This window comes from Oncorhynchus kisutch, linkage group LG9 (genome assembly GCF_002021735.2).
Source record: "Oncorhynchus kisutch isolate 150728-3 linkage group LG9, Okis_V2, whole genome shotgun sequence".
NCBI lineage: Eukaryota > Metazoa > Chordata > Actinopteri > Salmoniformes > Salmonidae > Oncorhynchus > Oncorhynchus kisutch.
This window is the reverse complement of record NC_034182.2, coordinates 5,595,727-5,623,497: the sequence shown is the minus strand read 5'-3', so window position 1 is coordinate 5,623,497 and position 27,771 is coordinate 5,595,727. Positions and strand designations below refer to the sequence as shown.

At 42.5% G+C, this 27,771-nt stretch overlaps 1 protein-coding gene across 11 annotated transcripts; it reads left to right on the top strand.

Moving 5' to 3' along the window:
• Positions 1 to 137: 137 nt before the first annotated feature.
• On the top strand, positions 138 to 24,638 carry LOC109896633 (zinc finger protein 184). Of its 11 annotated transcripts, none has more exons than XR_004210976.1 (15): positions 138 to 221; positions 384 to 816; positions 3,147 to 3,206; positions 3,648 to 3,735; positions 3,816 to 3,913; positions 15,720 to 15,922; positions 16,072 to 16,164; positions 16,525 to 16,620; positions 16,725 to 16,846; positions 17,002 to 17,131; positions 17,514 to 20,798; positions 21,190 to 21,285; positions 21,375 to 21,485; positions 21,653 to 21,773; positions 21,980 to 22,258. XR_004210976.1 is itself a non-coding variant. In XM_020490921.2 (13 exons), exons 7-13 carry the CDS (start codon positions 20,120 to 20,122, stop codon positions 23,626 to 23,628), a joined length of 2,298 nt encoding a protein of 765 aa, XP_020346510.1. In that variant the 5' UTR covers positions 15,039 to 15,385; positions 15,720 to 15,922; positions 16,072 to 16,164; positions 16,525 to 16,620; positions 16,725 to 16,846; positions 17,002 to 17,131; positions 17,514 to 20,119; the 3' UTR covers positions 23,629 to 24,638. The 11 variants fall into 11 exon arrangements, 2 of the variants coding, with proteins under 2 accessions (XP_020346510.1, XP_020346511.1); XR_004210973.1 differs by having other exon boundaries at positions 146 to 221; positions 3,816 to 4,066; positions 16,725 to 16,835; XR_004210974.1 differs by lacking the exon at positions 3,816 to 3,913 and having other exon boundaries at positions 16,725 to 16,835.
• The last annotated feature ends 3,133 nt before the right edge of the window (positions 24,639 to 27,771 follow it).

Below are 27,771 nucleotides of genomic sequence, written 5' to 3'. Positions count from 1 at the left end.
GATGAGTTTTCAACCGCGTTCATATCACAGGTGTCCTGTATCATCAGACTGTTGCTCCATTTGCATATGAAGACAATTTGCATTGGTAGCACATGCTTCAGTGTTCTTAAAGTGTTTATAGTCCTGTGAGTTAAACGTGTGCTTTATAGAAGCCACACAACACAAGACAAAAATGACTTTTATCTCCGTAACTATCTTGGTCCTTGCATTTTACACAAATGGTAAGTTAGGAATTACTTCAGTAATTGACCTTAAAGCATTCTATTTTAATATTATTATCCTAATTTGAACAGAAAGTCTTTATTCTAATATTCGTATTTGAACTGAAACAGGTTTAATCTAAATGAAAGACTGCAAATTCATATTTGTTTCATCTCTTCCAGGCTGTGCTGGGGACATTCTATTGACCCAGACTCCTGCAGTTGTCATGGTCCAGTCTGGAGAGTCTGCCACGATCAGCTGTAAAGCCAGTAGTGCCATTGACGGTGACTTAGCCTGGTACCATCAAAAACCTGGAGAAGCTCCTAAATTCATCATCGACTTTAACACAGGTTTAACATCTGGTCGATATCAAGGCACTGGATATGATATGGATTTCACTCTGACCATCAGTGGAGTTCAAGCTGAAGATGCAGGAGATTACTACTGTCAGCAGCATGAAGCTACTCCATTCACACAGTGATACAGAGCCAAACAAAAACCTCCCTCAGCTGTAGAGGAAGTGATCTAAATCTGCCTACTGGGGACTTTCACAAATGTTGTGTTGAAATAGATTATTAATATTTATCATGACAAGGATTATCATGACAAATACAGGTAAGCTCAAGGCCCAATCTGAATATAATATCAGTTAATATGCCAGTGTGAGTGTGTATTTATGCACATTTAGGTGTAATATTTGTGCTGTGGATAAAATTACCAGGCAAGAGACGGGAGCACAGTTAGTGTCGTTTAGTAAGAACATCTCGTTTAGTAAGAACAATCTTCCCAGCTCTGCAGATTTTGCTGCGAGGAGGCAGAGTCATTAGATCATTTATTTTGGTACTGTCCATATTTAGCTTGTTTTTGATCACAGGTCCAGAAATGGCTGAAGAACTTCAACATTTACCTAGAATTAACGCTACAGATAGCAATATTGGTGATTTGAAAAATCACAGTCAATTGATCAATAATATAATAATTATTTTAGCAAAAAAATTTATCTTTAATTTACAATCTGTAGAAACTATGAGAATAGTAAGGTTCAGCACTTTTGTGAAGCATCACAGCACAGTTCAGAAATATATGGCAAATAGAAATCCAGAATGGATGGCGTTAAGAGATAGATGGGAGGGGTTGAATGGAGCTGAATGGTGGGGACTAATAACAGCAAGATAACAAATGTAAAACATTCGTGGTCTGTGAAATGTACATAGGTTCAGAACTGTTGTGAAACAGCACAGATACAAATAGAAACTGGATGGACATCAGAAATAGAGGAAGGCCAGAACTAAAAACAAACCAAATTTAACTATTGTAAAATAGATTGTGTCTGTAAAATGTGTAAAGTATGTATAAACTGAAGATAGAAGCCTAAGTGTTATTATTTATTAGTTTACTCCTATTGGGCCGAGGGGTGGTAGGGTTTGCGGGGAACAATAAAGGTACATAAAAAAAGGTGTATAGGTGTATGTATGTATATATATACAGTTGAAGTCGGACATTTACATGCACTTAGGTTGGAGACATTAAAACTTGTTTTTCAACCACTCCACACATTTCTTGTTAACAAACTATAGTTTTGGCAAGTCGGTTAGGACATCTACTTTGTGCATGACACAAGCAATTTTTCCAACAATTGTTTACAGACAGATTATTTCACTTATATTCACTGTATCACAATTCCAGTGGGTCATAAGTTAACATACACTAAGTTGACTGTGCCTTTAAACAGAAAATGATGTAATGGCTTTAGGAGCTTCTGATAGGCTAATTGACATAATTTCAGTCAATTGGAGGTGTACCTGTGGGTGTATTTCAAGGCCACCCTTCAAACTCAGTGCTTCTTTGCTTGACATCATGGGAAAATCTAAAGAAATCAGCCAAGACCTCAGAAAAAAAACTGTAGACTTCCTGAAGTCTGGTTCATCCTTGGGAGCAATTTCAAAACATCTGAAGGTACCACGTTCATTTGTACAAACAATAGTACGCAAGTATAAACACCATGGGACCAAGCAGCCGTCATACCGCTCAGGAAGGAGACGCGTTCTGTCTCCTAGAGATGAATGTACTCTGGTGCAAAAAGTCCAAATCAATCCCAGAACAACAGCAAAGGACCTTGTGAAGATGCTGGAGGAAACAGGTACAAAAGTATCTATATCGACAGTAAAACGAGTCCTATATCGACATAACCTGAAAGGCTGCTCAGCAAGGAAGAAGCCACTGCTCCAAACCACCATAAAAAAGCCAGACTACGGTTTGCAACTACACATGGGGACAAAGATCGTACTTTTTGGAGAAATGTCCTCTGGTCTGATTAAACAAAAATAGAACTGTTCGGCCATAATGACCATCGTTATGTTTGGAGGAAAAGGAGGAGGCTTGCAAGCTGAACACCATCCCAACCGTGAAGCATGGGGGTGGCAGCATCATGTTGTGGGGGTGCTTTGCTGCAGGAGGGACTGGTGCATTTTACAAAATAGATGGCTTCATGAGGAAGGAACATTATGTGGATATATTGAAACAACATCTCAAGACATCAGTCAGGAAGTTAAAGCTTGGTCGCAAATGGGTCTTCCAAATGGACACTCCAAGCATACTTCTAAAGTTGTGGCAAAATGGCTTAAGGACAACAAAGTCAAGATATTGGAGTGGCCATCACAAAGCCCTGACCTCAATCCCAACTGAAAAGGCGTGTGCGAGCAAGGAGGGCTACAAACCTGACTCAGTTACACCAGCTCTGTCAGGAGGAATGGGCCAAAATTCACCAAACTTATTGTGGGAAGCTTATGGAAGGCTACCCAAAATGTTTGACCCAAGTAAAACAATTTTAAGGCAATGCTACCAAATACTAATTGAGTGTATGTAAACTTCTGACCCACTGTGAATGCAAATACATTTAATTACTTAAAAGTCATACAATGTGATTTTCTGGATTTTTGTTTTAGATTCCATCTCTCGCAGTTGAAGTGTACCTATGACAAAAATTACAGACCTCTACATGCTTTGTAAGTAGGAAAACCTGCAAAATCGGCAGTGTATCAAATACTTGTTCTCCCCACTGTATATGTGTATATTGTTATATGTATGTATGCATACTGTATAGATATATATATTTACAAAAAAACACAAAAAAATACATCTCGTGCCCTACAGTATGTATGCATACTGTATAGATATATATATATTTACAAAAAAACACAAAAAAATACATCTCGTGCCCTACAGCTCCCCGGCCCAAAACTGCGCATGTGCACAATCTATTAGGTGTTGTAACATAACACTGCCGTAATACATTACTGCTTAGTAACAGCATAGTAACTTATATATAGACAGCTATAGATCCCCGATGCTACACTCCTCCCCCCGTAGTGTTTAACTCCTAGACAACAAGGTAAATACTAATGCAATATCTGAACAATGCATTCTTAAACATTTCTCAACTAAAGGGTTAAAGCAGACCTTCCAGAGCCCAGCACAAATCCAGGGTATTATTCCGCCCCGAAGATGGAACTTGTGTCCAAATAACTAATCCAGGTAATGTCCTTTTTCTTTCTTTTTATCTAGGACATATGAAAGTGTTTGTTTGTTTTACTGTTCGTTACCTCCTGAAACAGCTCAACTCACAGGTCAAGCTTTGAGGTGCCCTTCACTGTCGGACAGGATATCTTCGCTCCTCCTTGGCTTCCGGTGGTGGGACAGGTTCAGGTGGAAGGTCAGGCTCTGTCTCTCCCATACATCCACAGTCAGGAGAATAGTCCCGGGGGTCGTTATTGTCCTTGTTCTCTCTGCATGTCTCTGCCAGGGCGTTGGACCATAGCATATGATCCACATGAACATTGACATGGCGATAACCAACTTGGACGTGGTAAGTCAAAGTTTCTCTGCGTTGCAAGATCACACCTGATGTCCACAGGTGCTTGGGGTGTCTGAAATCACATACCATTACACTCTCTCCCTCTTTCATTCCCTGACGTCCTTTGAGTGTCTGTCATGAACTTTCTTCTGCTGTAGCTGGTGCTTTGCCACAGTGTTTGACAAGTCTGGTTTCAACAATGTCAGGCAGGTACGTGGTTGGTGTTTCAGAAACAGTTCAGATAGTGTACGTTCCGTTACTGTGTGTGGTGTGTTATGGTAAGTAAACAGGAAACAGGGAAGCCTTTGGTGGGTGGGCACAGACAGAACCTTGAGTCCAGTCCAGGCCTTCTTAAAGGTTTGCACGGCTCTCTCCGCTGCTCCGTTTGATGCCAGATGGTAAGGTGTTGACAGGATGCTCCTTACTCTGTTGTTCTTGAGAAACATTTCGAAATCGACGTGAAAGGCGGGCCATTGTCCGAGACGAACTCCTTGACTAGTCCAAAGGATGCAAACAGGTGTCTGAGAAGATTGATGGTCTTCCATCCATTTGGAATGGACATCGACAACAAGGAAATGTTGCTTGTCATTCTCAGTGTAATCCACATGGATGCATTCCCATGGTGTAGCAGCCCAGGACCATGGATGAAGAGGTGCAGTAGCAGGCTTGTTGCGAACAGCTTCACAGGTTGAGCAGTGGCTTACATGCTACTGAATGTCCTGATCCAGTCCAGGCCACCACAGATAACTGCGGGTGAGTGCTGTCATTCGAGTGATCCCTGGATGTCCCTCATACAAGACAGATAGCATTCTCCCCCTGAATTTGTGAGGTACCACCACCCTTGATCCCCACAGAGCACATCCTTGATCAGTACACAACAGGTCTTTCTTGTTGATGAATGGACAAAGGTTATTGCTGTTAATGAAGGTTGGCCAGCCGGCCAATGTTAAGTCCAAGACTTTTGAAAGCACTGGGTATTTCCTCGTTTCCTCTGCTATGTCTGAAGCAGATATGGGCAGTTTGTCGATGAGGGAGATCTGGAAGACTGCTCTATCATCTTCACTGTCTGAGTCACTTTTGCATGGTAGTCTTGATAGTGCTTCGGCATTTAAGTGGTGACTGGATCGTCTGCACTCAATCTCGTAGTCATAGGCTAACAGTATCAGTGCCCAACGTTGCATTCAAAGTGCAGCCAGGGTTGGTATGGCTGATTTTGGTCCCAGGATGGCCAACAGAGGCTTGTGATCTGTCAGCAGTTGGAACTTCCTTCAGTAGAGGTATTTGTGAAACTTCTTCAGTCTGAATTTTATGCTCAGGGCTTCCTTCTCAATTTGAACATAATTTTTCTCACTTGGTGACAGTGTCCGTGATGCATATGCAATAGGGTGTCTCGTCACCTGACGGTAGAACATGTGATATGACGGCTCCTACTCCTTATGGAGATGCATCACACGCGAGTCTCAGCTTCATCTCTGTGTCGTAGTGGGAAAGCCTCTTTCTCTTTAGCAGACACTGTTTGCATGTCTTGAATGCTTATTCGCATTGTGGAAGCCAATTTCACTTTGTATCGGCCTCCAGCAGTTGGTGAAGTGGATGCAACAATTTGGACAAGTTTGCCACAAACTTTCTGTAATAGTTCAGGAGCCCCAAAAATGACCTCAGCTCTGAGACGTTTGTGGGTCCTGGTGCGTTTACAATTGCTTCCACTTTGCTGTTGGTTGGGTGCATGCCTTGTGCATCAATCTTGTATCCGAGATACTCCATTGAGTCCTGGAGAAACTCACACTTGCTGCGTTTCATTCTCACTCCGTATTTCTCCAGTCTTGACATCACTTTGTCCAGCACTACAAGGTGCTCTTCAATGGTTGGTGCTTGCACAAGGATGTCGTCCATGAAACACACAACATTGTCTATTGTCTATTGTCTATGCCATCCAAGATCTAATCCATTGTGTGTTGGAATAGCGCTGGAGCTGTCGAGATTCCATAGGCCAAGTGATTGAATCTGAATAGCCCGTTGTGTGTATTGATGGTCAGATAGTGTTCTGACTCCGGATCCAGCTTCAGTTGCTGATAAGAGAATGACAGGTCCAGCTTACTGAAAACCTTCCCACCCGCTAGAGTGGCAAACAGATCTTCAGCATTTGGTAGTGGATATTCCTCTGGTAGTATGCAGTGATTTACTGTGACCTTGTAGTCTCCACACGTTCTGACGGTCTTGTCTTTCTTTGGGACTAAAGAAAGACAAGACCAACAACAATCGGAGCAGCCCAGTCGCTCCTTTCCACTTTTGTGATGATGTTATTCTTCTGTAGGCGGTCCAGTTCCTTCTCTACTGCTTCCTTAAGAGCATATGAAAGATAGGCTTGATTCCTTCTTGCACTCTGACTTTTACTAGTGAAGTTTTCTTTCTCGCCGTAGGTAGCCATCTTTAAAAATATCTTTGTGCTTCTCCAGCATGTTAGTGAGTGTAGCGTGACTCACTGGTTTGTCATTTCTCAGACTAATGATTTCTCCCCAGTTCAGCTTGATGTTCTGTAACCAGTTTCTGCCTAGCAGGCTGGTATCTCTCCTTTAACAATGATAAGCGGTAGCGTCCACTCCTTCCCCTCATACCAGACTGGTACGTGGATCTGCCCTAACACAGGAATAGTGTCACCAGTGTATGGTGAAAGGCGGATGGAAGTTGGCTGAAGTGGGCACTCGTTCAGTTTTTCTTTGTAGATTCTCTCAGGAACAAGAGATACAGACGCTCCAGATTTCCAGCTAAGTCCATGTTGAGATAGATTCCATCTTTTTGTTGTTGAGCTGTGTACACTGTGAACAGTTCCAATACTGATCCAGCTGTGCCTTCCTCTTCTTGTGCTGCGTCTGACACCTTGTGTGCTCTTGCTGTGCATTTTGGAGCTTTACATACTCTCTGTAAATGTCCAACCTTTCCACAATTGTGGGACTTTTCATTTTGGAATCGGCATTCACTGTGCTGATGATTATCTCCCCCACATCTGTAGCAACTTGGCTTAGTCCTTTGTGATATAGGCTGCTGTGTTCTTGTGTAGCCTCTTCCTCCACGTGTGTCACTGACCTTGTGAAATCGTTTCTGACGTTCTGCGTGTCCTGATAACTTTCGTGTCCTGATTGCCTTCGTCTGACGCCATTCTAAAGTAATTTACACCTTCACAAGTGCAGTTTCAGTACAATGATGGGGTCTAAAACCAGACTGGAGCGTTTCCTGTACATTATTTGTCTTTTGACCTCACCCTTTCCCAGTCCCCTCCCACTCACAAGGCAGGCAATACACTTGACTTCATCTTTATGAGAGGCTGTTCACCCACTAATCTCACTGCAACCCCCCTCCAGGTCTATACTTTGTTTCCTTTTCTGTCTCCCTTTCCTCCAATTCTAGGAGGCTCTCCGCACTGCCAAAGCTGAATCTCTCTCCTCTGTTCTCATCCTCCTAGATCATTGGTTCCCAAACTGTTATAGTCCCGTACCCCTTCAAACATTCAACCTTCAGCTGCGTACCCACTCTAGCACCAGGGTCAGCGCATTCTCAAATGTTTTTTTGCCATCATTGTAAGCCTGCCACACACACACTATACGATACATGTATTAAACATAAGAATGAGTGTGAGTTTTTGTCACAACCTGGTTCGTGGGAAGTGACAAAGAGCTCTTATAAGATCAGGGCACAAATAATAATATAATAATAATCAATAATGTTGCTTTTTATTTAACCATCTTCCATATAAAACCTTATTTGTTAATCGAAAATTATGAATAACTCACCACAGGTTAATGAGAAAGGATGCACATAACTCTGCAATGTTGGGTTGTATTGGAGAGTCTCAGTCTTAAATCGTTTTCCTAACATAGTCCGTGCCTGTATTTAGTTTTCATGCTAGTGAGGGCCGAGAATCCACTCTCACATAGGTACGTGATTGCAAAGGGCATCAGTGTCTTAACAGTGCGATTTGCCAAGGCAGGATACTCAGAAATCTGGCAGTGGCTTCTGATTAAATTCAATTTTAACAGAACCGCTTGTTGCAATTTCGATGAGGCTCTCTTGTTCAGATATTGGTAAGTGGACTGGAGGCAAGGCATGAAAGGGATAACGAATCCAGTTGTTTGTGTCATCAGTTTCAGGAAAGTACCTGCGTAATTGCGCACCCAACTCACTCAGGTGCTTCGCTATGTCACATTTGACATTGTCTGTAAGCTTGAGTTCATTTGCACACAAAAAATCATAGAATGATGGAAAGACCTGTGTGTTGTCCTTGTGAATGCAGACAGAGAAGAGCTCCAACTTCTTAATCATAGCCTCAATTCTGTTCCGCACATTGAATACAGTTGTGGAGAGTCCCTGTAATCCTAGATTCAGATCATTTAGGCAAGAAAAAACATCACCCAGATAGGCCAGTCGAGAGAGAAACTCGTTTATCATGCAGACAAGTGAAATGATGGTCAGTAAAGAAAACTTTAAGCTCGTCTCTCAACAAAACGTGTCAATACTTTGCCCCTTGATAACCAGTGCACTTTACCATGTTGTAAAAGCGTTACATGGTCGCTGCCCATATCATTGCATAGTGCAGAAAATACCCAAGAGTTCAGGGGCCCTGCTTTAACAAAGTTAACCATTTTCACTGTAGTGTCCAAAACGTCTTTCAAGCTGTCAGTCATTCCCTTGGCAGCACCGCCTCTCGGTGGATGCTGCAGTGTACCCAAGTGGCGTTGGGAGCAACTGCTTGCACGCGCGTTACCACTCCACTATGTCTCCCTGTCATGGCTTTTGTGCCATCAGTACAGATACCAACATGAGCAGCAGCTACGTTTGGCTACATACGGACCGTTAGTGGAATATCTGCAAGAGAGTAATGGTTAATGTGATTGGATGTTAATTATTTGACTAGGCTACCTGTATTTGACATTGTGTTGTTATTTCGCTGAACACTAGATGGTTAGTTTAATTTGGGGCAGTGAAACGAGGCTACTCAGGTGAGAAAAAAAACCTCACACAAATGTATAGCCCTGTTGGAAAATATAAATGGACTGTTTTTAAATGTGAATCACAGTTTTATTTGGCATACCCCTGATGGCATTGCGCATACCCCTGGTCATACCCCAGTTTGGGAATACCTGTCCTAGATCTATCCTCTTCCTTCGAAACCGTGAACCATGAGATCCTCCTCTCCACCCTCTGAGAACTGGGCATCTCAGGCTCTGTACACTCTTGAATTGCATCCTACCTGGCAGGCTGCTCATACCAGGTGACATGCAGACGATCTTTGTCTGCACCACATACTCTCACTACCGATGTCCACCAGGGCTTGGTTCTGGGCCCTCTTCTGTCTATACACCAAGTTACTCGGCTCTGTCATATCCTTACATGGTCTCTCATATCATTGCTATGCGGATGACACTCAACTACTTTTCTCCTCCACCCCTTCTGACACCCAGGTGGCAACACGCATCTGCCTCTCCCTACCTTCAGGCTATGCTCAAACTCTACACCCCAACCCGAGCACTCAGTTATGTAGCTGCTCTACTGATAATCTCAGTGTGTCCTTGCTGGGATGACACAATCAGTCTACTACCGGAGAATATCAACACCAAACACATTGGTTCACCGTTCCACGGGAGCGGACAGTACACAGCATACCATAATGTTCTGAATAATGGCCAAGTCTACCTCGCTCCTTATTCTACTGAACCGCTTAGGCGTAACAAACACAAGTCCAACATTTATCGGAAACTGTTAAACTACCTGTTCGCTACCCTCCTGCTCTCCGGGGATGTACAACTCAATCCTGGGCCCAATATCACCGAGCCAGTGATACGCACCGGAGTGGAGAGCGGTGGATGGCCTCTTCCACTGGTAGTCGCAGCTGTGGAGGTGGGTGAGTGCTATGGTCCTATGGTTTCTCTCGACTCACCCGGTTCCAGGATAGATTTTGACTCTTCAAACATACCAGAGTTGCTATATGCGATCCCTGACTCTGCTTCTGGTACGCAAGCTATTTTAATTAGTTCCCTGCATCCAGTGCAGGCGGGAGGGATTGTTAATTGCGCTACCGAACTGCCCCTAATCAAAACGAAACAAAACGGCCTAAACCCAGCCGTCAGAAAACACAGAAAATTTTACTTTTTTCAATGTGTCAATCACTCTCGAGTCATCTGGGACCCACGAGCTAAGCCCAAGGGACTACTAGGGGGGCACTTGAACATTCGTAGTGTCATTCCAAAAAGTGATCAATTCAACATCTACTCACAGACTCCAACCTTGGCTTTCTCTGCCTCTCAGAGACATGGCTCCATAAACACTCTCCATGTGCTGCTTTGGTTGTGCCTGGCTACAATGTTTTCAGGAGAGACAGGATTGAAGGAAGAGGAGGGGGTGTGATGATTTACATTAAAGAACATATCCGATGTAAACAAATTGAGTGGTCATGTGATAATGAACTAGAATGTATCGGCCTGAACGTTACACTGTCTCCCCAAATGTATTTTACCCTCATTGGAATGTATAGGCCACCTTCCACCAAAAGTGTGTTTTTTGATCAGTTTAATACTATGCTTAGGGAATGTGATTTTGGGAAAGAGGTCATCGTAATGGGAGATTTTAACATTAATTATGAAGACAAGTGTTGTAGGAAAACCCTCAAACGGATCACTAATACCTTTGACCTTACACAGCTAGTTAAAGGGCCAACCAGGGTGACTTGTTGCTCTAAAACACAGATTGATTTGGTGTTCAGTAATAAACCAGAGAGAGTGACTAAATCATTTAATATGGTTACTGGGTTGTCTGATCATAATCTGACACTTATAGCCAGAAAGCTGTCTAAGAGCAGGTTTAACCTCTCTACTGTTAGAAAGCCGGATCAACTCAGAATACCTAAGAGTGAATTAAATAATTTTGAAAAAGCAATTAAGGGAATAAACTGGAATGATCTCTTGTCCTATACAGACGTGGAAGCTGATAGTCAGGTTTTTCTATCCACAATCCAGACTACAATAAATGGCTTCCTAAAGAAAATCAAATCCAAACCTGGCCAAAAGAGCACTCTTCCTTGGCTAAATGGAGAAATCTGGAAATTGATGAAAGAACGAGATTATGCTCTAAAAATAGCCCTAAAATCTAAATTAGAGCATGACAGACGTAGGTTTACCATGTTGAGAAATAAGGTGATGAAAGAAATCAGACAGGCCAAGGCAAACTTTTTTATTAACATAATTGGTGAAGCAAAGGGAAATTCTAAATTGATATGGGAGAATCTAAAAAAGTTAACAGGGAAAGACCATAGTAACACTGCAAAAAGACTAGAAATCATGGTGAATAACAATCTAACACAGGATGCAGTCGAAATAGCAATAGCCTTCAATTCCTACTTTATTGACTCTGTCAGGGTACTGACACAGAACCCCTCCACTTGTTTCTTGGGCTCAGTGCTAGTGAATGACACTCAACCTGTCTTCATCATAAGGGAGGTTTCTGAGTCAAAGGTGAACAAGGTGATTAGCTCACTAAAGAACTCTAAAGCCAAAGATGTGTTTGGGATGGACTCTACCTTTCTTAAAAACTACAAAGAGTCACTCATTGGCCCCATTACTAAGGTCACCAACACATCTATTGGTCTCGGTGTGTTTCCAAGGGTATGGAAGTCGGCCATAATAACGGCCATCTTTAAATCAGGCGACCCTGCTGACGTGAGTAACTACAGGCCTATTAGTATACTACCTGTGGTGTCAAAGGTTGTTGAAAAGTGTGTAGCAGAACAACTGATTGCCCACCTCAACAACAGCCCCTTCACATTACACTCCATGCAGTTTGGCTTCAGAGCGAAACACTCCACAGAAACGGCCAACTGCATTCTTCTGGAAAATGTGAAGTCCAAGATGGACAAAGGGGGTGCTGTTGGGGCTGTGTTTCTGGACCTAAGGAAGGCTTTTGATACTGTTAACCATGAGATTCTCATCACAAAATTGTGCAAGTTCAACTTTTCCCCTGATGCCTTGAGATGGATGAAATCATACCTTGAAGGCAGAACTCAGTGTGTCAGAGTGAGCAATGAGCTGTCGCCCACTCGTAGCTATGATGTGGGCATGCCCCAAGGGTCAATACTGGGGCCCCTCCTGTTCAGCCTGTACATTAATTATCTGCCTTCTGTCTGTACTGGGTCTGAAGTTCAAATGTATGCAGATGATACAGTGATATATGTGCATGCAAAGAGCAAACAACAAGCTGCACAAGAACTCACTACTGTAATGGTCCAGGTTACAAAGTGGCTCAGTGACTCGTGTTTGCATCTCAATGTGAAAAAAACTGTTTGCATGTTCTTCACAAAGAGGGCAACAGATGCTACTGAGCCAGATGTCTATGTGTCAGGGGAGAAGCTCCAGGTGGTATCCGATTTTAAGTACCTTGGCATCATACTTGATTCCAACCTCTCTTTTAAAAAGCATGTGAAAAAGGTAATTCAAATAACCAAATTCAACCTAGCTAATTTCCGATTTATACGAAATTGTTTGACTACAGAGGTAGCAAAACTGTACTTCAAATCTATGATACTCCCCCACTTAACATACTGCTTGACTAGTTGGGACCAAGCTTGCTGTACAACATTAAAACCTATTCAGTCTGTCTACAAACAGGCTCTCAAAGTGCTTGATAGGAAGCCCAATAGCCATCATCATTGTCACATCCTTAGAAAGCATGAGCTCTTGAGTTGGGAAAATCTTGTGCAATACACCGACGCATGTCTTGTATTCAAGATCCTCAATGGCCTGGCTCCCCCTCCACTCAATATTTTTGTTAAACAGAAAACACAGACATATGGCAGCAGATCCACAAGGTCTGCCATGAGAGGTGACTGTATAGTTCCCCTAAGGAAAAGCACCTTTAGTAAATCTGCATTCTCTGTGAGAGCTTCCCATGTCTGGAATACACTGCCATCAGACACACATAACTGCACCACATATCACACTTTCACAAAATGCTTGAAGACATGGCTAAAGGTCAATCAGATTTGTGAACATGGTCCCTAGCTGTGTGTTGCCGCTCTCCATGTTGTCTGTCTGTAGCTTGTGAGGTGTGGAAACACTGTTGCTTTTATGAATTTTGTCTTGCTGCTTTTTGTTTTATGTTGCTCTGTCTGTATGCTATGTCTTGCTTGTCCTATGTTGCTATGTCTTGCTTGTTCTATGTTGCTATTGTCTATATTGTAATTGTTTTTAATAACCTGCCCAGGGACTGCGGTTGAAAATTAGCCGGCTGGCTAAAACCGGCACTTTTACTGAAATGTTGATTAATGTGCACTGTCCCTGTAAAAATAAAAATAAACTCAAACTCAAACTCAATGGTAGAACCGGCTTCCCCCTGAAGCTAGGACAGTAGAGGCCCTGCTCATCTCCCGAAAAACATCTGAAGCTCCACCTCCACAATTAGTATTTTAAAAGCCTTTTGTGAACATCTGTGGTATAGTCTTATCGTAATATTTTGTATAGCGTTGACACTGACCTTGCTGAATGCTACTTTATAGAGGGAAAATTTACTTACTATGACTGTGATATGTGGTCCCACCTAGCTATTTTAAGATGAACGCTCTAACTATAAGTCGCTCTGGATAAGGGCATCTACTAAATTACAAAAATGTAAATATGAACAAATATGTGTCATTGTTAACATTCAGACAATAATTGTTCATACATCATGAATACATACAGGTGAATTACTTTTATACTATTAAATATGGTAACGTAAACTCACTGCATTCCGTACAAATGTGCGCAACCGCAACATTCAAACAAGGCTACAAAGAAAACTAATGGGACTGTAGCGACTGCGTTGACGTCAAAATCGGGGGTGTGAAGTAGGTTTCTATTGAAGGGTTGATCGACATGGTAATGGCTCTATATTATTGGAGAAAAGTTTATAAAACTGACCCTCCATTACATCGTGGCGTGTCATGTCGTTACGTACAGCACGCATAAAGCAACTATTTCTGTCTTACAATCTCTCTCCACCAGGTGTAGCACTTCTATCATCTTTTAAAAACAAGAATTGGACAGTGACGGGGGTAAGGGGGGGATACCAAGTCATTTTTTGCATCATCGTTGCATGCGATCATCATTCTCAAAGCCGCTGTTTACTTCTAAGATCACTTTAGCACCGCCCTAAAAACTGATGCGAATTTGACACAAACCATCAAATGGGTATGTAATGACACATTGATATCAAAATATTTACCCCTGATACCAACCTTGGTAGAGCATCCTACTGGAAGCTAAATAGCTCATTATTAAATAATGATATAGTTAAATTTGAGGTTAAAGATCTGCTCTCACACTTTTGGGAAAGGGCTTGTGAAGAAAAATCTTATTGCAAGAACAGGGAGTTCTTTAAATGTGAGGTGTCCAAATACCTTAGAAAATATGGTAGTAATCTTGCTAAGACCTGAAGAGCTGAGGAGGAAAAGGTGATCATTAAGATAACTTCCCTTTCTCAGAGGTCCCCAGCCAACCTCTCGGGGGAGGAGAAGATGGAACTAATTGAGTTACAAAATAAACTGGATAATATATATAAATTAAAAGCAGAAGGAGCCTCTATTAGATCTAGGAAAAAATGGATTGAGGAGGGAGAACAGAATGTGTCCTATTTCTCTAGACTTGATACATTTCACTCTAAAAAATAACACTATCCATAAGTTAAACATTGATGGTGTTATTACAGATGACCAAAAAATGAATCGCTAAATCCTGTAGCAATTTTTACAGAAAATTGTATAGCTCTATGTATTGTCAGGAATCCACAGACATGTTTTTTAACTCGCTGAATAATGTTCACTCTATCAGTGATATCGAATCTAAACAGTGTGATGAACCCATCAAAGTTGAAGAGATTATTATTATCAAACATCTAAAGAACAATAAATAACTGGCGTCCAATTTGTCTTCTTAATAATGACTATAAGATATTAGCCTTACTACTTGCAAAAATAATTAAAGAAGTACTGAATGCAATACTGGAAGTATTACGTTTGTGGGGCACTAAAATAAGGGCAATTGTACGGACCAAGGCGATGTAGGAGTTTACGTTACTCTTATTTTTACATTTTCCCGAAACCTTGACCCGGAAGGGCTTTTTTAGTGCTGCTGACGACACACTAATTACTTTCTGGATGTACGGTTGTTGTTGCCATTTCCACATTTATTAATTTTATTGCATGTTGATATACTGCTGTATGTTGTTAGATTTGTTGTTTGTTATCCATACATACATTTGATAACAACTTTTCCATCATGGACAAACGAGTCAAAGCTTCTGTCAGTACGGGTAGGGCAGTTTTTTTCTTCTTAACTGTCTATGCTATTTACCCCGGCTAACGTTAGCTAGAGTAGCTCAAATTCAACTTACAGGCAGCCCTAAGTGAACTGTAAAGTAATTTACTAGTATAGCTAACTACATTCATTTCATGTTAATGTCATGTTGGCTTTCTTTCTAAATGTAGCTATCTATTGCTGCTAAATATATTAAAGCCAAAGAGTATAACGCCCATCTATGTTATAGTCTTATCATAATATTTTGTATAGCCTTGATGTTGTAGACAAAACCATTTTTTATGCAACTACTGCCTAACATTTTTTTCGGTTCTCTCTTCTTTCCATAGGTCCCCCTCTTCCTCTCTCCTCTTTGCGACTATTGGTTTCTCCCCTGCGGCTGATGTATTCATTTGTATGGCATGTGGTGAATCGACGCAATGTGATGCACTATGGGAAGGTCGAGGAGTTTGTAACTGTGGTGACTGAAGCTGTTCCAAAGTTGCTGAGTTACAAACAGAGGGCTCAACTCATCCTGGGCCTGAGAGCAAGGGTGAGTGTTATGTTGTGTGGTCATGGGAGGGGTAGTTTATTATGCTTTGATTGACACATTTGTATCAATGCCAGTAGAAACTAGATGTGTGTAAGGTGGGCGGGGAAGATGCAAGTTTACTCAATATCGCAATGATTCCCATTATTTAGATGATCTTGGAGATGTTCCGCAAGGGTTGTCCACCTAACCCTCAGGCCATCCAAAGTCTCCTGGGAAACATGAACATCAGTGCATCCTCAGGGGTAAGTACATTTTTCTCTCTCCTGCATATGTAACCGTATAACTTTAGTCCGTCCCCTCGCCGGGCTCGAACCAGGGACCCCCTGCATACATCAACAAGAGTCACCCACGAAGCATCGTTACCCATCGCTCCACAAAAGCCGCGGCCCTTGCAGAGCAAGGGGAACCACTACTTCAAGGTCTCAAAGCGAGTGACGTCACCCATTGAAACGCTATTAGCGCGCACCACCGCTAACTAGCTAGCCATTTCACATCGGTTACACATACATTCAAAGTGTGTAGCAGCTACTCATTTTAATAGCTTAATTCAGATAACCAGAAAAGTTATACTTGTATCAAATTATTCACATTCTGTGTTACAGCAGCAAGATGTGGAAGTGGAGGAGTCACAGGCTAACTTTGTGTCGCTGGTCCAAACCCTTTTGAAAAACCCTTATGAGAGGAAGCACTTCTTCCAGGTTTGACATACTCTCTCTCTCTTCATTTCTTCTGACTTGCATTTAGCGGCTCGTCATTCAGGTAGGTTCTCTTATAGACACTGTCACTCTTTCCTTCCCTGTAGGAGGAGTTCTATACACAGTATGGCTCGAAGTATGACACAGCACTGCAGGCCCTTGTGGGAGGCTTGGTTTTCAGACTGGAACAACTGTTATCTGTGCCAGATCTCTCCCAGGTATTGAACTGGTAAATGACAAGTCTATAACTAGTGGTTCACTGATCATACCTAAATTCTGTCATTATTAGATAACAATTTATGTCACATGCCATATTATTGTCTTTCCCTCACATGCTAAGCCACCTCCCCTTTGCTGATCTTTGGTTCTTCCTCTCCTTCTCAGATAGCATCTATGATCAGTGCTGACCCCTCTGACCTGGAGGAGTGTGGGCAGTCTATGTCTGACCCTGAGCAGCTGAAGATCCTCCTCCATCACCAGAAATTGCTAAATAAAACCCAGTTCAACAGAAATGGTAGGCTTGAAAACAGTCCATAGGAAGCTTTGGAGTCTCTACTTGAATCATTATCTGTTATCCTCCCTGTGTATGTACAGTACATTTATAAACAGCTAGACAAAGAACATTACAAGTTTACAAAACCTTAAATAAAAAGATGCAAAAGCTAAACTCAAGGACGGAAGGCATAGAAATAGCACGCATAGGACCGATATACCACTTTTCAGACTTGCTTACAATGAGAAAGACAGATCTATAACTCACATTTCTATGTACATATGGGACCTTTCAGTTCATTATGAACCATTTAATGATTTTTTAAAAACAGGAATATATATAAAAAGCCTAGTCTTCTTAATGTAAAGTACTTAAATATTTTTCATATTTTATTTTTTCTCAGTACCTCTCACTTCTTCTGTGGGTGACTGTGTGCTGTCCTCACTGTCCTTCCGCCTCGCCTGTGGAATGCCATCAATGGAGCCAGATTTTGACAAGCCATCAGAATCATTAGAAGCCGCTCTAAGTGTCATGAACCCTGCCTCCTTCAGTGACCTGGAGGATTTGGGAATGATGTCAGATGACTCGCCCCATGCTGGAGAAGATAGTACTCTGCAGAGAGAAGAGGGTGCCAAGGACAACGGAAGTGGGGCGAAAAATGCAGTGTGTGAGAGTGAAGAAGACGATGCACTGCCAGAGAGCCCGTCTAGTCCTCAAGGTGTTAGCGGACTAGTGGGAGGGTCACCATCAAAAGGGGCACCAACAGTAAGGAGTATGCTGCCAACAGAGAGACACCAACCGCTTGTATCACTGATGAGTAGTTCCTTCACCAAATCCTCTCCTTCACAGATAGTCAAATTAGTCATCCCTGCCACGGTCACCATTGGGAACCAACCGGGTAACCCACCGGTCAAAGTAGCGAGTTTCCACCAGTGGGTCTCCCACATTGCAAGTAACTCGATCTCGCTCCCTTCCTTGCCACCCCTTCCACAAAACAATTATGTAGACCAGGAGATCCGGTCAGGTGACACATGTCTTGGAAGCAGTGTGGTAATTGGGGGTCAGGAAGCAGAAACCAATCTCTTTGAGAGGGCTGTTATCCGAAGGAGATGGGCGCCCAAGCCACAAAGAATAACGGTACCCTCGAAGAGGAAAATCCCTGAGGCAACCATCATTTGCCAGGAGTGTGGGAAGAGTTTCGTCTATCCGTCTCAGCTGGAAAATCACCTCCGCATTCACACAGGAGAGAAACCGTTCAAGTGCACTGAGTGTGGCAGGGCCTTCAGGTCCTTAGGAGGCATGACCACTCATATGAAAAATCACTCTGAAGCGCGGCCATTTAAGTGTGATGAGTGTGACAAGGGCTTTCGGAAAAAGGCTGACCTGAAGAAGCATCAGCTCATCCACATGGGTGCGAAACCACATAAATGCACCATCTGTGGAAAGGGCTTCAGCCAAGCATTCTATTGCAGAATACACATCCAGTCTCATGCAAGTGAAAATAACTTTCCCTGCACTCATTGTCCGAAGAGATTCCCAACCCAATACAAGCTGTCTGTCCACGAGCGCTGGCACACCATGGAGCGCCCGTTCATCTGTGAGCAGTGTGGGATGCGCTTCTTTCATCCCAGTGGGCTGAAGAGGCACATGGGCTATCACATTGGGAACCGCCCGTTCCTGTGTGCCCAGTGTGGAAAGACTTTTGTTTATGAGTTTGACCTGAAGAAACACCAAAGGGACCATGGCCCCAAGCCCAAGATCCCATGCCCTGTCTGCCAGAAGGTGTTTGGCAGCAACGGACTCATCAAGGCCCACATGTTTACGCACACCTCTGTAAAACCTTACAGATGTGACATATGCGACAAGACCTTTAAACAGAGCAGCAGCTTGAGCAGTCACAAACGTCTGCACACGGGTGAACGGCCTTACCACTGCGACATGTGTGGGAAGACGTACAAGCTGAATCAGCACCTGAAGGAGCACATAATTATCCACCACACGGCGGAAGGGCACCCCTGTGACCAGTGTGGAAAGGTCTTCAAGTTACCACGTCTTCTGAAGGCGCATGAGCGGTTGCACTCAGGGGAGCGATCTGAGCAACCAAGGAAATACAGTCACACCAGCCGTCGCAGGAGAAATTCCTCCAAAATGAGTTGATTTTCTGCACATTGGCTGCCTTCCACACACACTGACTGGGATGCTATTTTTAATGTCTTGACAAATTGCCAATAGCTGTAATAATATTCCTCATTTTTTGTTGTAGACTTTAGATTTTGGACCATTTTGGACCACAATTCAGGATATCCTAAATAGACTGAACACTGAAAAATAGTATAATGTCTGGCTTAATTAATGCAGCAACAAACATGTCTCCTGTTAGATAACAATTCATGATTGTGTCATTAAAACGTATTTATTTGTTGTTGTTTTTTTGTATAGGTTGAAATTCTAAAGACATAAGATGTCAATTGACAGCTACTCACTAATCTCTTTCTGAGAGTAGTCAATGATTGCCGGAAGCCTTTACAAAAAATATGCACAACATTTGATGTTGGATGAAGGCAAATAGTCACAATTGTGTGCCACTACTCATTTGTTTTGCTATTTTATTCACAGCAAGGGAAACCAAATGTATGCTAGAACGGTTCTGTGTGATGACTTTTTATAATACATTTAAAGTGTATTAAGCCACAAAATAAAAATTCATACTCAACCAAATATATACAGAAAAATTATGAAATTTGTGTTTTAATCTCAAATGTAATTTCAAGAAAAGAGCAGCAGGATTCAATTGCGGCTCTAATTCCAGGACGATAGGTGGCAGTAATGATCTTATGCTGCCAATCTTATTGTTAATAGTCTGGTCAAAACTGTTCTGGTTTTGGTTCCGTTTACATCTGTTGTCGCCATTTTCATAAATCGTTAGCCATCCCCAACTTACTATCTATCATGCTAGTTACCTTTACTGTTAGATTTCTGCCTATCGTACATATTTGGTAACATTCCGGCATGGACAAACGAGTCAAGAAGAGGACAGCCAGTACGGGTAGGTTACATTATACGACACTTGCTAACCATGTATTAGCAATCTAACCAATTTTACAAATGTGCACCTGGCTACAAACCCAAGTCACTGCAGTGCAGAGCGCTAGCTATCTAGCGACTAGCTTCAATGGATAACTTAGTGTAAAACTAATGTCTATTTCGGCATGCCTTCTAAATTTAAGTTGGCTAGCTAGTTAGCTATGTTGCTGGAGTTATTTGTTGATAAAGAACCTAGAGGATGAAGCCACACACCCTAACATGTTGTTCTATCTTCTTGCTATAGCTCCCCCACTTCCTCTCTCCTCTTTGCGACTATTGGTTTCTCCCCTGCGGCTGATGTATTCATTTGTATGGCATGTGGTGAATCAACGCAATGTGATGCACTATGGGAAGGTCGAGGAGTTTGTAACTGTGGTGACTGAAGCTGTTCCAAAGTTGCTGAGTTACAAACAGAGGGCTCAACTCATCCTGGGCCTGAGAGCAAGGGTGAGTGACATGATATGTGGTTTTGACACATTTGTGTATTAGAAAAATCATATACAATTTTGTCCCATTAATTTAGATGATCTTGGAGCTGTTCCGCAAGGACCCACCCAACCTTCAGGACATCCAACGTCTCCTGGAAAAGATGAACATCTTGGGGGTAAGAATATTTCTCTCTTGTGTGGAAATTCCGCCCCATACCAGGGAACAACTCACACCAGTAACACAGCATACAAAAAGATTTATGTCAATACCATTCTCGGACGACTACTTAAAAGAGAGTAACATTTGCACATTAGTCTGGTTTGAAAATAGCCTTTAGCTCTGTGGTGTAAAAATCTGAGGGTACTGGATAAGTGTAAACGACATAAGTGTTAACACCTAGTGGGGGTTGTGGGAGCTTTTGGCCATCTGTCTTGCTTTGCTGTCACTCATCTGATTCCTTAGATCTGCAAAGGGCAAACATGGATGGGGTAAGAGATAAAAAGTTGTTTTCAGGTTGGACTTATGACTTCTACAAACCCTGTCACCCCTACACATCCTGATTACAGCAGCAAGATGCAGAAGTGGAGGAGTCGCAGGCTAACTTTGTGGCGCTGGTCCAAACTTTGCTGAAAAACCCTTACGAGAGGAAGCACTTCTTCCAGGTTCAGCACACTTTCTCCCTTTCCTCTCACACTGTCCACTTTGTCATTTCAAAGACACTGACTTAAACTTATTGTTTCCTTCCCTGTAGGAGGAGTTCCATACACAGTATGGCTCCAAGTATGACACAGCACTGCAGGCCCTTGTGGGAGGCTTGGTCCTCAAACTGGAACGACTGCTATCTGTGCCAGATCTCTCCCAGGTAATGAACTGTTACACAACAAGTCTATGACTAACAATTCACCAATCATATCTAATGTTGACATTATTAGACAACTTTATACGTGCCAACACATTTCATGTTGTTTATCCTGCGCACTCTAAGAAACCCCCTGGATGCTGATCTTAGCTTCTACCTCTTCTTCTCAGATAGCGTCCATTATCAGTGCTGCCCCCTCTGACCTGGAGGAGTGTGGACAGTCTGTGTCTGACCCTGAGCACCTGAAGATCCTCCTCCAGCACCAGAACCTGCTAAATAAGAATCAGTTTGGTAGGCTTACTTTAAGTAGAATTATCAACAGCTGAACAAAGTACAATGTAGTTTTCCCCAAACTCTCATGGATCACTTTGAACTAGCTGTATTTACAGGAATGTGAAATAGTTTTTCAGTGGTATTAATGTCAACATGCTCATTCCTAGGCTTTCACAATCAACCAATCAGAATGTAATTTTTCTATATTTGTCCCTTTCTCTCAGTACCTGTCACGACTTCGGTGGGTGACTGTGTGCTGTCCTCGCTGTCCTTCCGCCTCGCTTGTGGAATGCCATCAATGGAGCCGGATTTTGACGAGCCATCAGAATCATTAGAAGCCGCTCTAAGCGTCATGAACCCGGCCCCCTTCAGTAACCTCGAGGATCTGGAAATGATGTCAGATAACTCTGACCGTGCTGGAGAAGATGAGGATGTACTGCCAGAGAGTGCCGTGGTCTGCTCTAGTCCTCAAGGTGTTAGCGGACTAGTGGGAGGGGCACCATCAAAAGGGGCTCCAACAGTAAGGAGTATGCTGCAAACGATGAGACAGCAACAGCTTGTATCACTGATGAATACTTCCATCACTGAAGCCTCTCCTTCACAGATAGTCATCCCTGCTACGGATAACCAGCCGGTCGAGCTAACGAGTGTCGACCAGTGGGTCCCCCATATTGCCAGTTACACTTTATCGCTCCAGTCCTTGCCACCCCTTCCACAAAACGATCATTTGGACAAGGAGATGGAGTCGGCCGACACAGGGCTCGGGAGCAGTGTGGTGATCGGGGGTCAGGAAACAGAGGTCGATCTCTTTGAGAGTTCCATTATCCAAAGGAAGAGGGTACAAAAGCCACTACGAGTAGCGTGCTCAAAAAAGAGAGAACCTGCAACCAACTCCTGCCAAGAGTGTGGGAAGCGTTTTCTGTCTCGGGGACGGCTGGAGGATCACCTCCGCATACACACTGGAGAGAAACCTTTCAAGTGCACCGATTGTAGCAGGTTCTTCAGGACGTCGGCACTCCTGACCAACCATATGAAAATTCACTCTGATGTGCGGCCCTTTAGCTGCGACGAGTGCGGCAAATGCTTTCGGAGAAAGGTTGGCCTTCAGAATCACCATCGCGTCCACACGGATGCTAGACCATACAAATGCACCATATGTGGAAAGGGCTTCACGCAGGTACAGTACTGCAAACGACACATGGATTGTCATACAAGTGAGAATACCTATTTCTGCACTCATTGTCCGAAGAGCTTCCCAACCCAATTCCAGCTGTCCTCCCACCAGCGCTGGCACACCACGGACCGCCCGTACGCCTGTGAGCAGTGTGGGTTGCGCTTCTTTATGCCAAGCTTGTTAAAGAGACACATGGGCTATCACATCGGGAACCGCCAGTTCCTGTGTGCCCAGTGCGGAAGGACCTTTGTCTATGAGTTTGACCTAAAGAGACACCAAAAAGACCATGACCCCAGTCCCAAAATCCCCTGCCCTGTCTGCCAGAAGATGTTTGGCAACAACAGCCTACTCCAAGCCCACGTACGCAGGCACTCTTCAGAGAAACCTTACAGATGCGACATATGCGACAAGACCTTTAAAGACAGCGGGGGCCTGCGCATACACAAGCGTGGGCTGCACTCGAACGAACGCCCTTACAGCTGCGACGAGTGTGGGAAGACTTACAAACTACACACGCACCTGAGGGAGCACAAGTTTAAACACACAGGGGAGGGCCACAGCTGTGGCCAGTGTGGAAAAGCCTTCAGGTACCTGCGTCTCCTGAAGTTGCACGAGCGGTCGCACTCCGAGCCATCTGAGCTCACGCTGCGAAACAGTCACACCAGCCGTCGCAGGAGACATTCCTCCAAAAGGAGTTGATTTTCTCACATGTTCACACCTTTCACTGTGGCTACAGTAATATACAACAGTATTCAACTGTGTCACAATGTCGTTAGCTGTACGGTCGTTATGTATGGCAGCCCAGGGTTCCTCTGTGTTGTCTTAGGAATGCTGCATTATCCCACCATTCCCCATTCTGTCATATCTCTGTGGTGCAGAGGGGCGACATGATGGGGGATGGTGAGATAATTGACTTGAACGGAGAAGAGGGTCTCTGCTGTTCAGGACTGCTGCTCACTGAGTTTAGCTTCCTCCCTCTATGATCAGACATACTGGGACTATACAAACCCTTATTACATGATACACAGCATATCAAGTACAGGGTCTAAAATCGTTTCAAGTCATGGAATGTCATACATGGTCTATTTTGGGAGGTAGCAGCATTGCAGTCCTAACAGCCATGCATACAAGCCGGGTTGTGTGTCTGAAGGCTCCCAGAAAATCTGTGGACCGGCAATTGATAAAGTGAATCTGTGGAACTATGTTCAGTGAGGTGTGTTAGGTAAACCAGTGAAACATCCGCCACTGTCAGGTACAGTATGCTCTCAAGAGAACATGGTTTTAATCTGTCGACTTGGATCAGGATTGGGGATCAATTACTTTTTAATTCAGGATCTTCCTATTAGAAAATAATTTCAGTTACTCCAACCCTGATTTGGGTAGTGATTCAGATTCAGTATTTAATAGTCACATGTACAGGGTTGCAGGTGTGATTGCGGATACAGTGAAAATCTTAGGGTCCAAACTTCAACAGAGTGTAGTTCTTCAATTTGTGCTTCTTGTTCTATGTTCTTGTCTAATTAAAAAGGTTAAAGGCTACATTAATTTGTGTTGTTTATTTTGGACTTAAACGGTCTCTGAAGAAATATTTTCCTGTTCTGCAACATGTATTTCCCGTAGCTGCCTTTTTAAACCTTACATTTTTCCCCAGATGCAGCATTACCCTTCTTGGAGGCACATCAGTAAATTGTGAACATAGGTGTTATGGCCATGCTGGAGTTGTCATTGATATTTTTTTTATGAATCATGGCATTTTATCAGGTGAATGTCAGTTTGCCTCATCAGTCTTTTGATATCAACAACATTTTGTGGTAAGCAATACACTATATATATATTTTTATAATAATAGCTAACAAGATTGCAACAGATGTCTAGTTTTTCTGTGTGAAATGTTGGATCACTCCAAATTATGATCTACTGACATCTGTTTTTGAATGTGTTTCACACATTTCTCTGGCAAACAAAAGTCAACAAAACTACACTTGCAGTCAACAAAACTACTAAGAACCTGTGCACACACAAATGTATTATTCTGGAAAGTGTAAGCATCTACCTGTGAGGGAAATCTAATAGGCTAGCTCATACATTCTTTAGTTGTGCATGGCGAAAAAGAGCTACAGTACCCTACTGTTCTGCAATGCAGGTCCGACTGAATTCCAGCCCTCTTTGTGAAAATTTAACAGATTACATTTTGATCTTGTTGAATGTTGTTCTCCAACTCACAATCCCACACTCCATCTTTTTGTTTAATCTCATGTCATTCCTCATGCCTTGTCCTAAGAGGAAGAGCAGTGAGTCTGAGCCATTTATTTTGAAATCATAAAAAGTATGAATTAGTAATAAATAAACACTTACACATGACTTAAATGGTTATAACTATGAATGCAATCACATGCATTCCTCATACGAACAAAAGGACAGGATCCAATTAAATCAACAGTAGGCTTAAGCCATGTTCGCCAACAAACGCACAGCCTTTCTTTGCTTTTGTTTAGGCTGTGTCAGAGTTGAAAGAGCGGTCATCGGTGAGTGGCTGCTCTTGTGGTCATTGTCAGTAAACCACACCTGCGCTTATCCCACCAACGTTAGACTTTCTCAACAAGAAAGTGAAGGCTATATAAAAAATACCACTTAAAAAAATAAAAAATAAAAAATGATAGGGATTTATATCAACTTAATCAAGGTGTAGATTGTGCCCAACATCACACATTCCAGTGATTAAAGCCTGGTTTAGAGCTGTAACCTATTGTAAACTTGTTTTTGTCTTCATTTGATTGTTTACTCTTACGGCTGACAAAACGGAAGTCCTCAAGACCAGGTTGAACTTCATTCCACAAAGGCACCTCAAACATGTACCAGACCGTGTCCCAGTTCTAAAAAAAAAAAAAACATATCAGTCTTGAAAATACAGTATTGATTAAAAAGTACATCCGAAACAGAATGGGAAAAATATGTTTGTCATGTTAACTGTGGTTCATATCGATCTCAGAGCTCCATTCTATAATAGTCTCAGAGTCTGGTGATCGACCACAGTTTGAACAGACAACTGTGTTTGATGTGGAGTTGTCATATCGAGCTGTGACAGTGTGACTAAGAAAGAAAAACTCAGACAGAACTGGGTCAATCAGAGCCCACAATGGAGGGAGAGGACCCTAGATTGTTCAGAGCCACACAGAACATGAAGTGGTTCTCTGGCAGCTATACATATGATCAACAATAGTACAGTTGGTGAGTACCCTTTGTCTTTGTGTGAATGATCTTGTATGCAGAATTTACAATGATTGCATATTTAATATCGAAATGGGTTTAAGCATGTGGGTAGTCAGCAATTATATATATCACCGAAAACAATTTTTGGTGATGTAAGATCAAAAAGGGAAACAAACTTGATGAGCAACACTTTTTTGTTGTTGCAAAATACAACCTTCTTGTGCTCAAAGTGTATTCAGTTCATTCCTGAAATATCTGATATGCAGTTTAGTTACGTTTCATATTACATGCACTTTTGTTTTTAAGCATCTTTGAGATTGTGTATAATTAAAGGCACTATATAAAATATTATTATTATTATTTTACTCACAAAACAATGTTTACTGAGTGAAACAAAAATGTAACTGTTGTTCAGCAGTTATCAAGTTCTTTTGGGATTTTCATATAACCTGAAATCCGGATTTGATTGAACAAGTCCAGTCAACTCAGTCTTTCTTACACCATCTTCTCTAGATGTTCTTCAGAGGCGGCGTGGCTGCACTTACATCACGAATGAATCTTCCGCTGGGTTTGACCAATGGTTCTCAATGGTGAGAACTTCCTGACCTTTGACCCTACCTCTCATACATGGATGTCAGAGTCTCTACAGGCAAACCCCATAGAACAGAGTTGGAAGTCAAACAAAGTGAGGAGTCACATGTTTAAGGAGTTTCTCCAGGATGACTTGCTCTTCACTCACCAATATCATGAAGACAGGAGGGAGCAGGCGCAGTAGAACATAAGACTGGTGAGATGAACAGATACAGTCGAGCGACTATGCAATAACAAAGACCTGCGAATTAATGTGCACAATACAGGATTTGGGGTTGTGGAGTTATATTGCATCTGAATAAATTTGCCTTCCCTGTTTGTTACAACTGTGGTATTTACATCAGTCAACATTGTTTTATTCTATGATTTTCATATTTGCCAAGCCCATACCTCACAAAGAGGACGTGTCCTTAAGATGTTATGTGACAAGCACTGACCTAAGGTCCACTTGACCCGAGATAGGGATGTGATGACAGATCGGGTCAGAGTCATTGGGCCTCTACCCAATGTTGCCGGATCATTCCTGCTGAGACTGAGTGTTGAGATCCCCACTGGCCTCACGAAAACATAGCGTTACCGCTGTAAAGTCCAAACGAGCACAAGCAACACCGCTGCTTTGTGGGGTGAGACATTTTCAGATAGATAGCTAAATGTATTCATACTCCTTGGAATTCTTCACATTTTATTCTGTAACAAAGTGGGATTAAAATGGATTTAATTGCAATTGTCAACAATCTACACAAACACTGAATGTCAACGTGGAAGAGCATTTTAATAAAAATATAAAATATTAACCAAAATATAGTTTTTGCATAAGTATTCAGCTTCCTGAGTCAACACATGTTAGAATCACCGTTGGCAACGATTACAGCTGCCAAAAGTCTATAAAAGCACCTGGATTGTCAAATAATTTGCCCATTATTCTTTTCATAATTCTTCAAGCTCTGTTAAGATGGTTGGGATGATGGCTAGACAGCTATTTTCAAGACTTGCCATAGATTTTCAAGCAGATTTCAATCGAAACTGACTTGGCCACTAAGG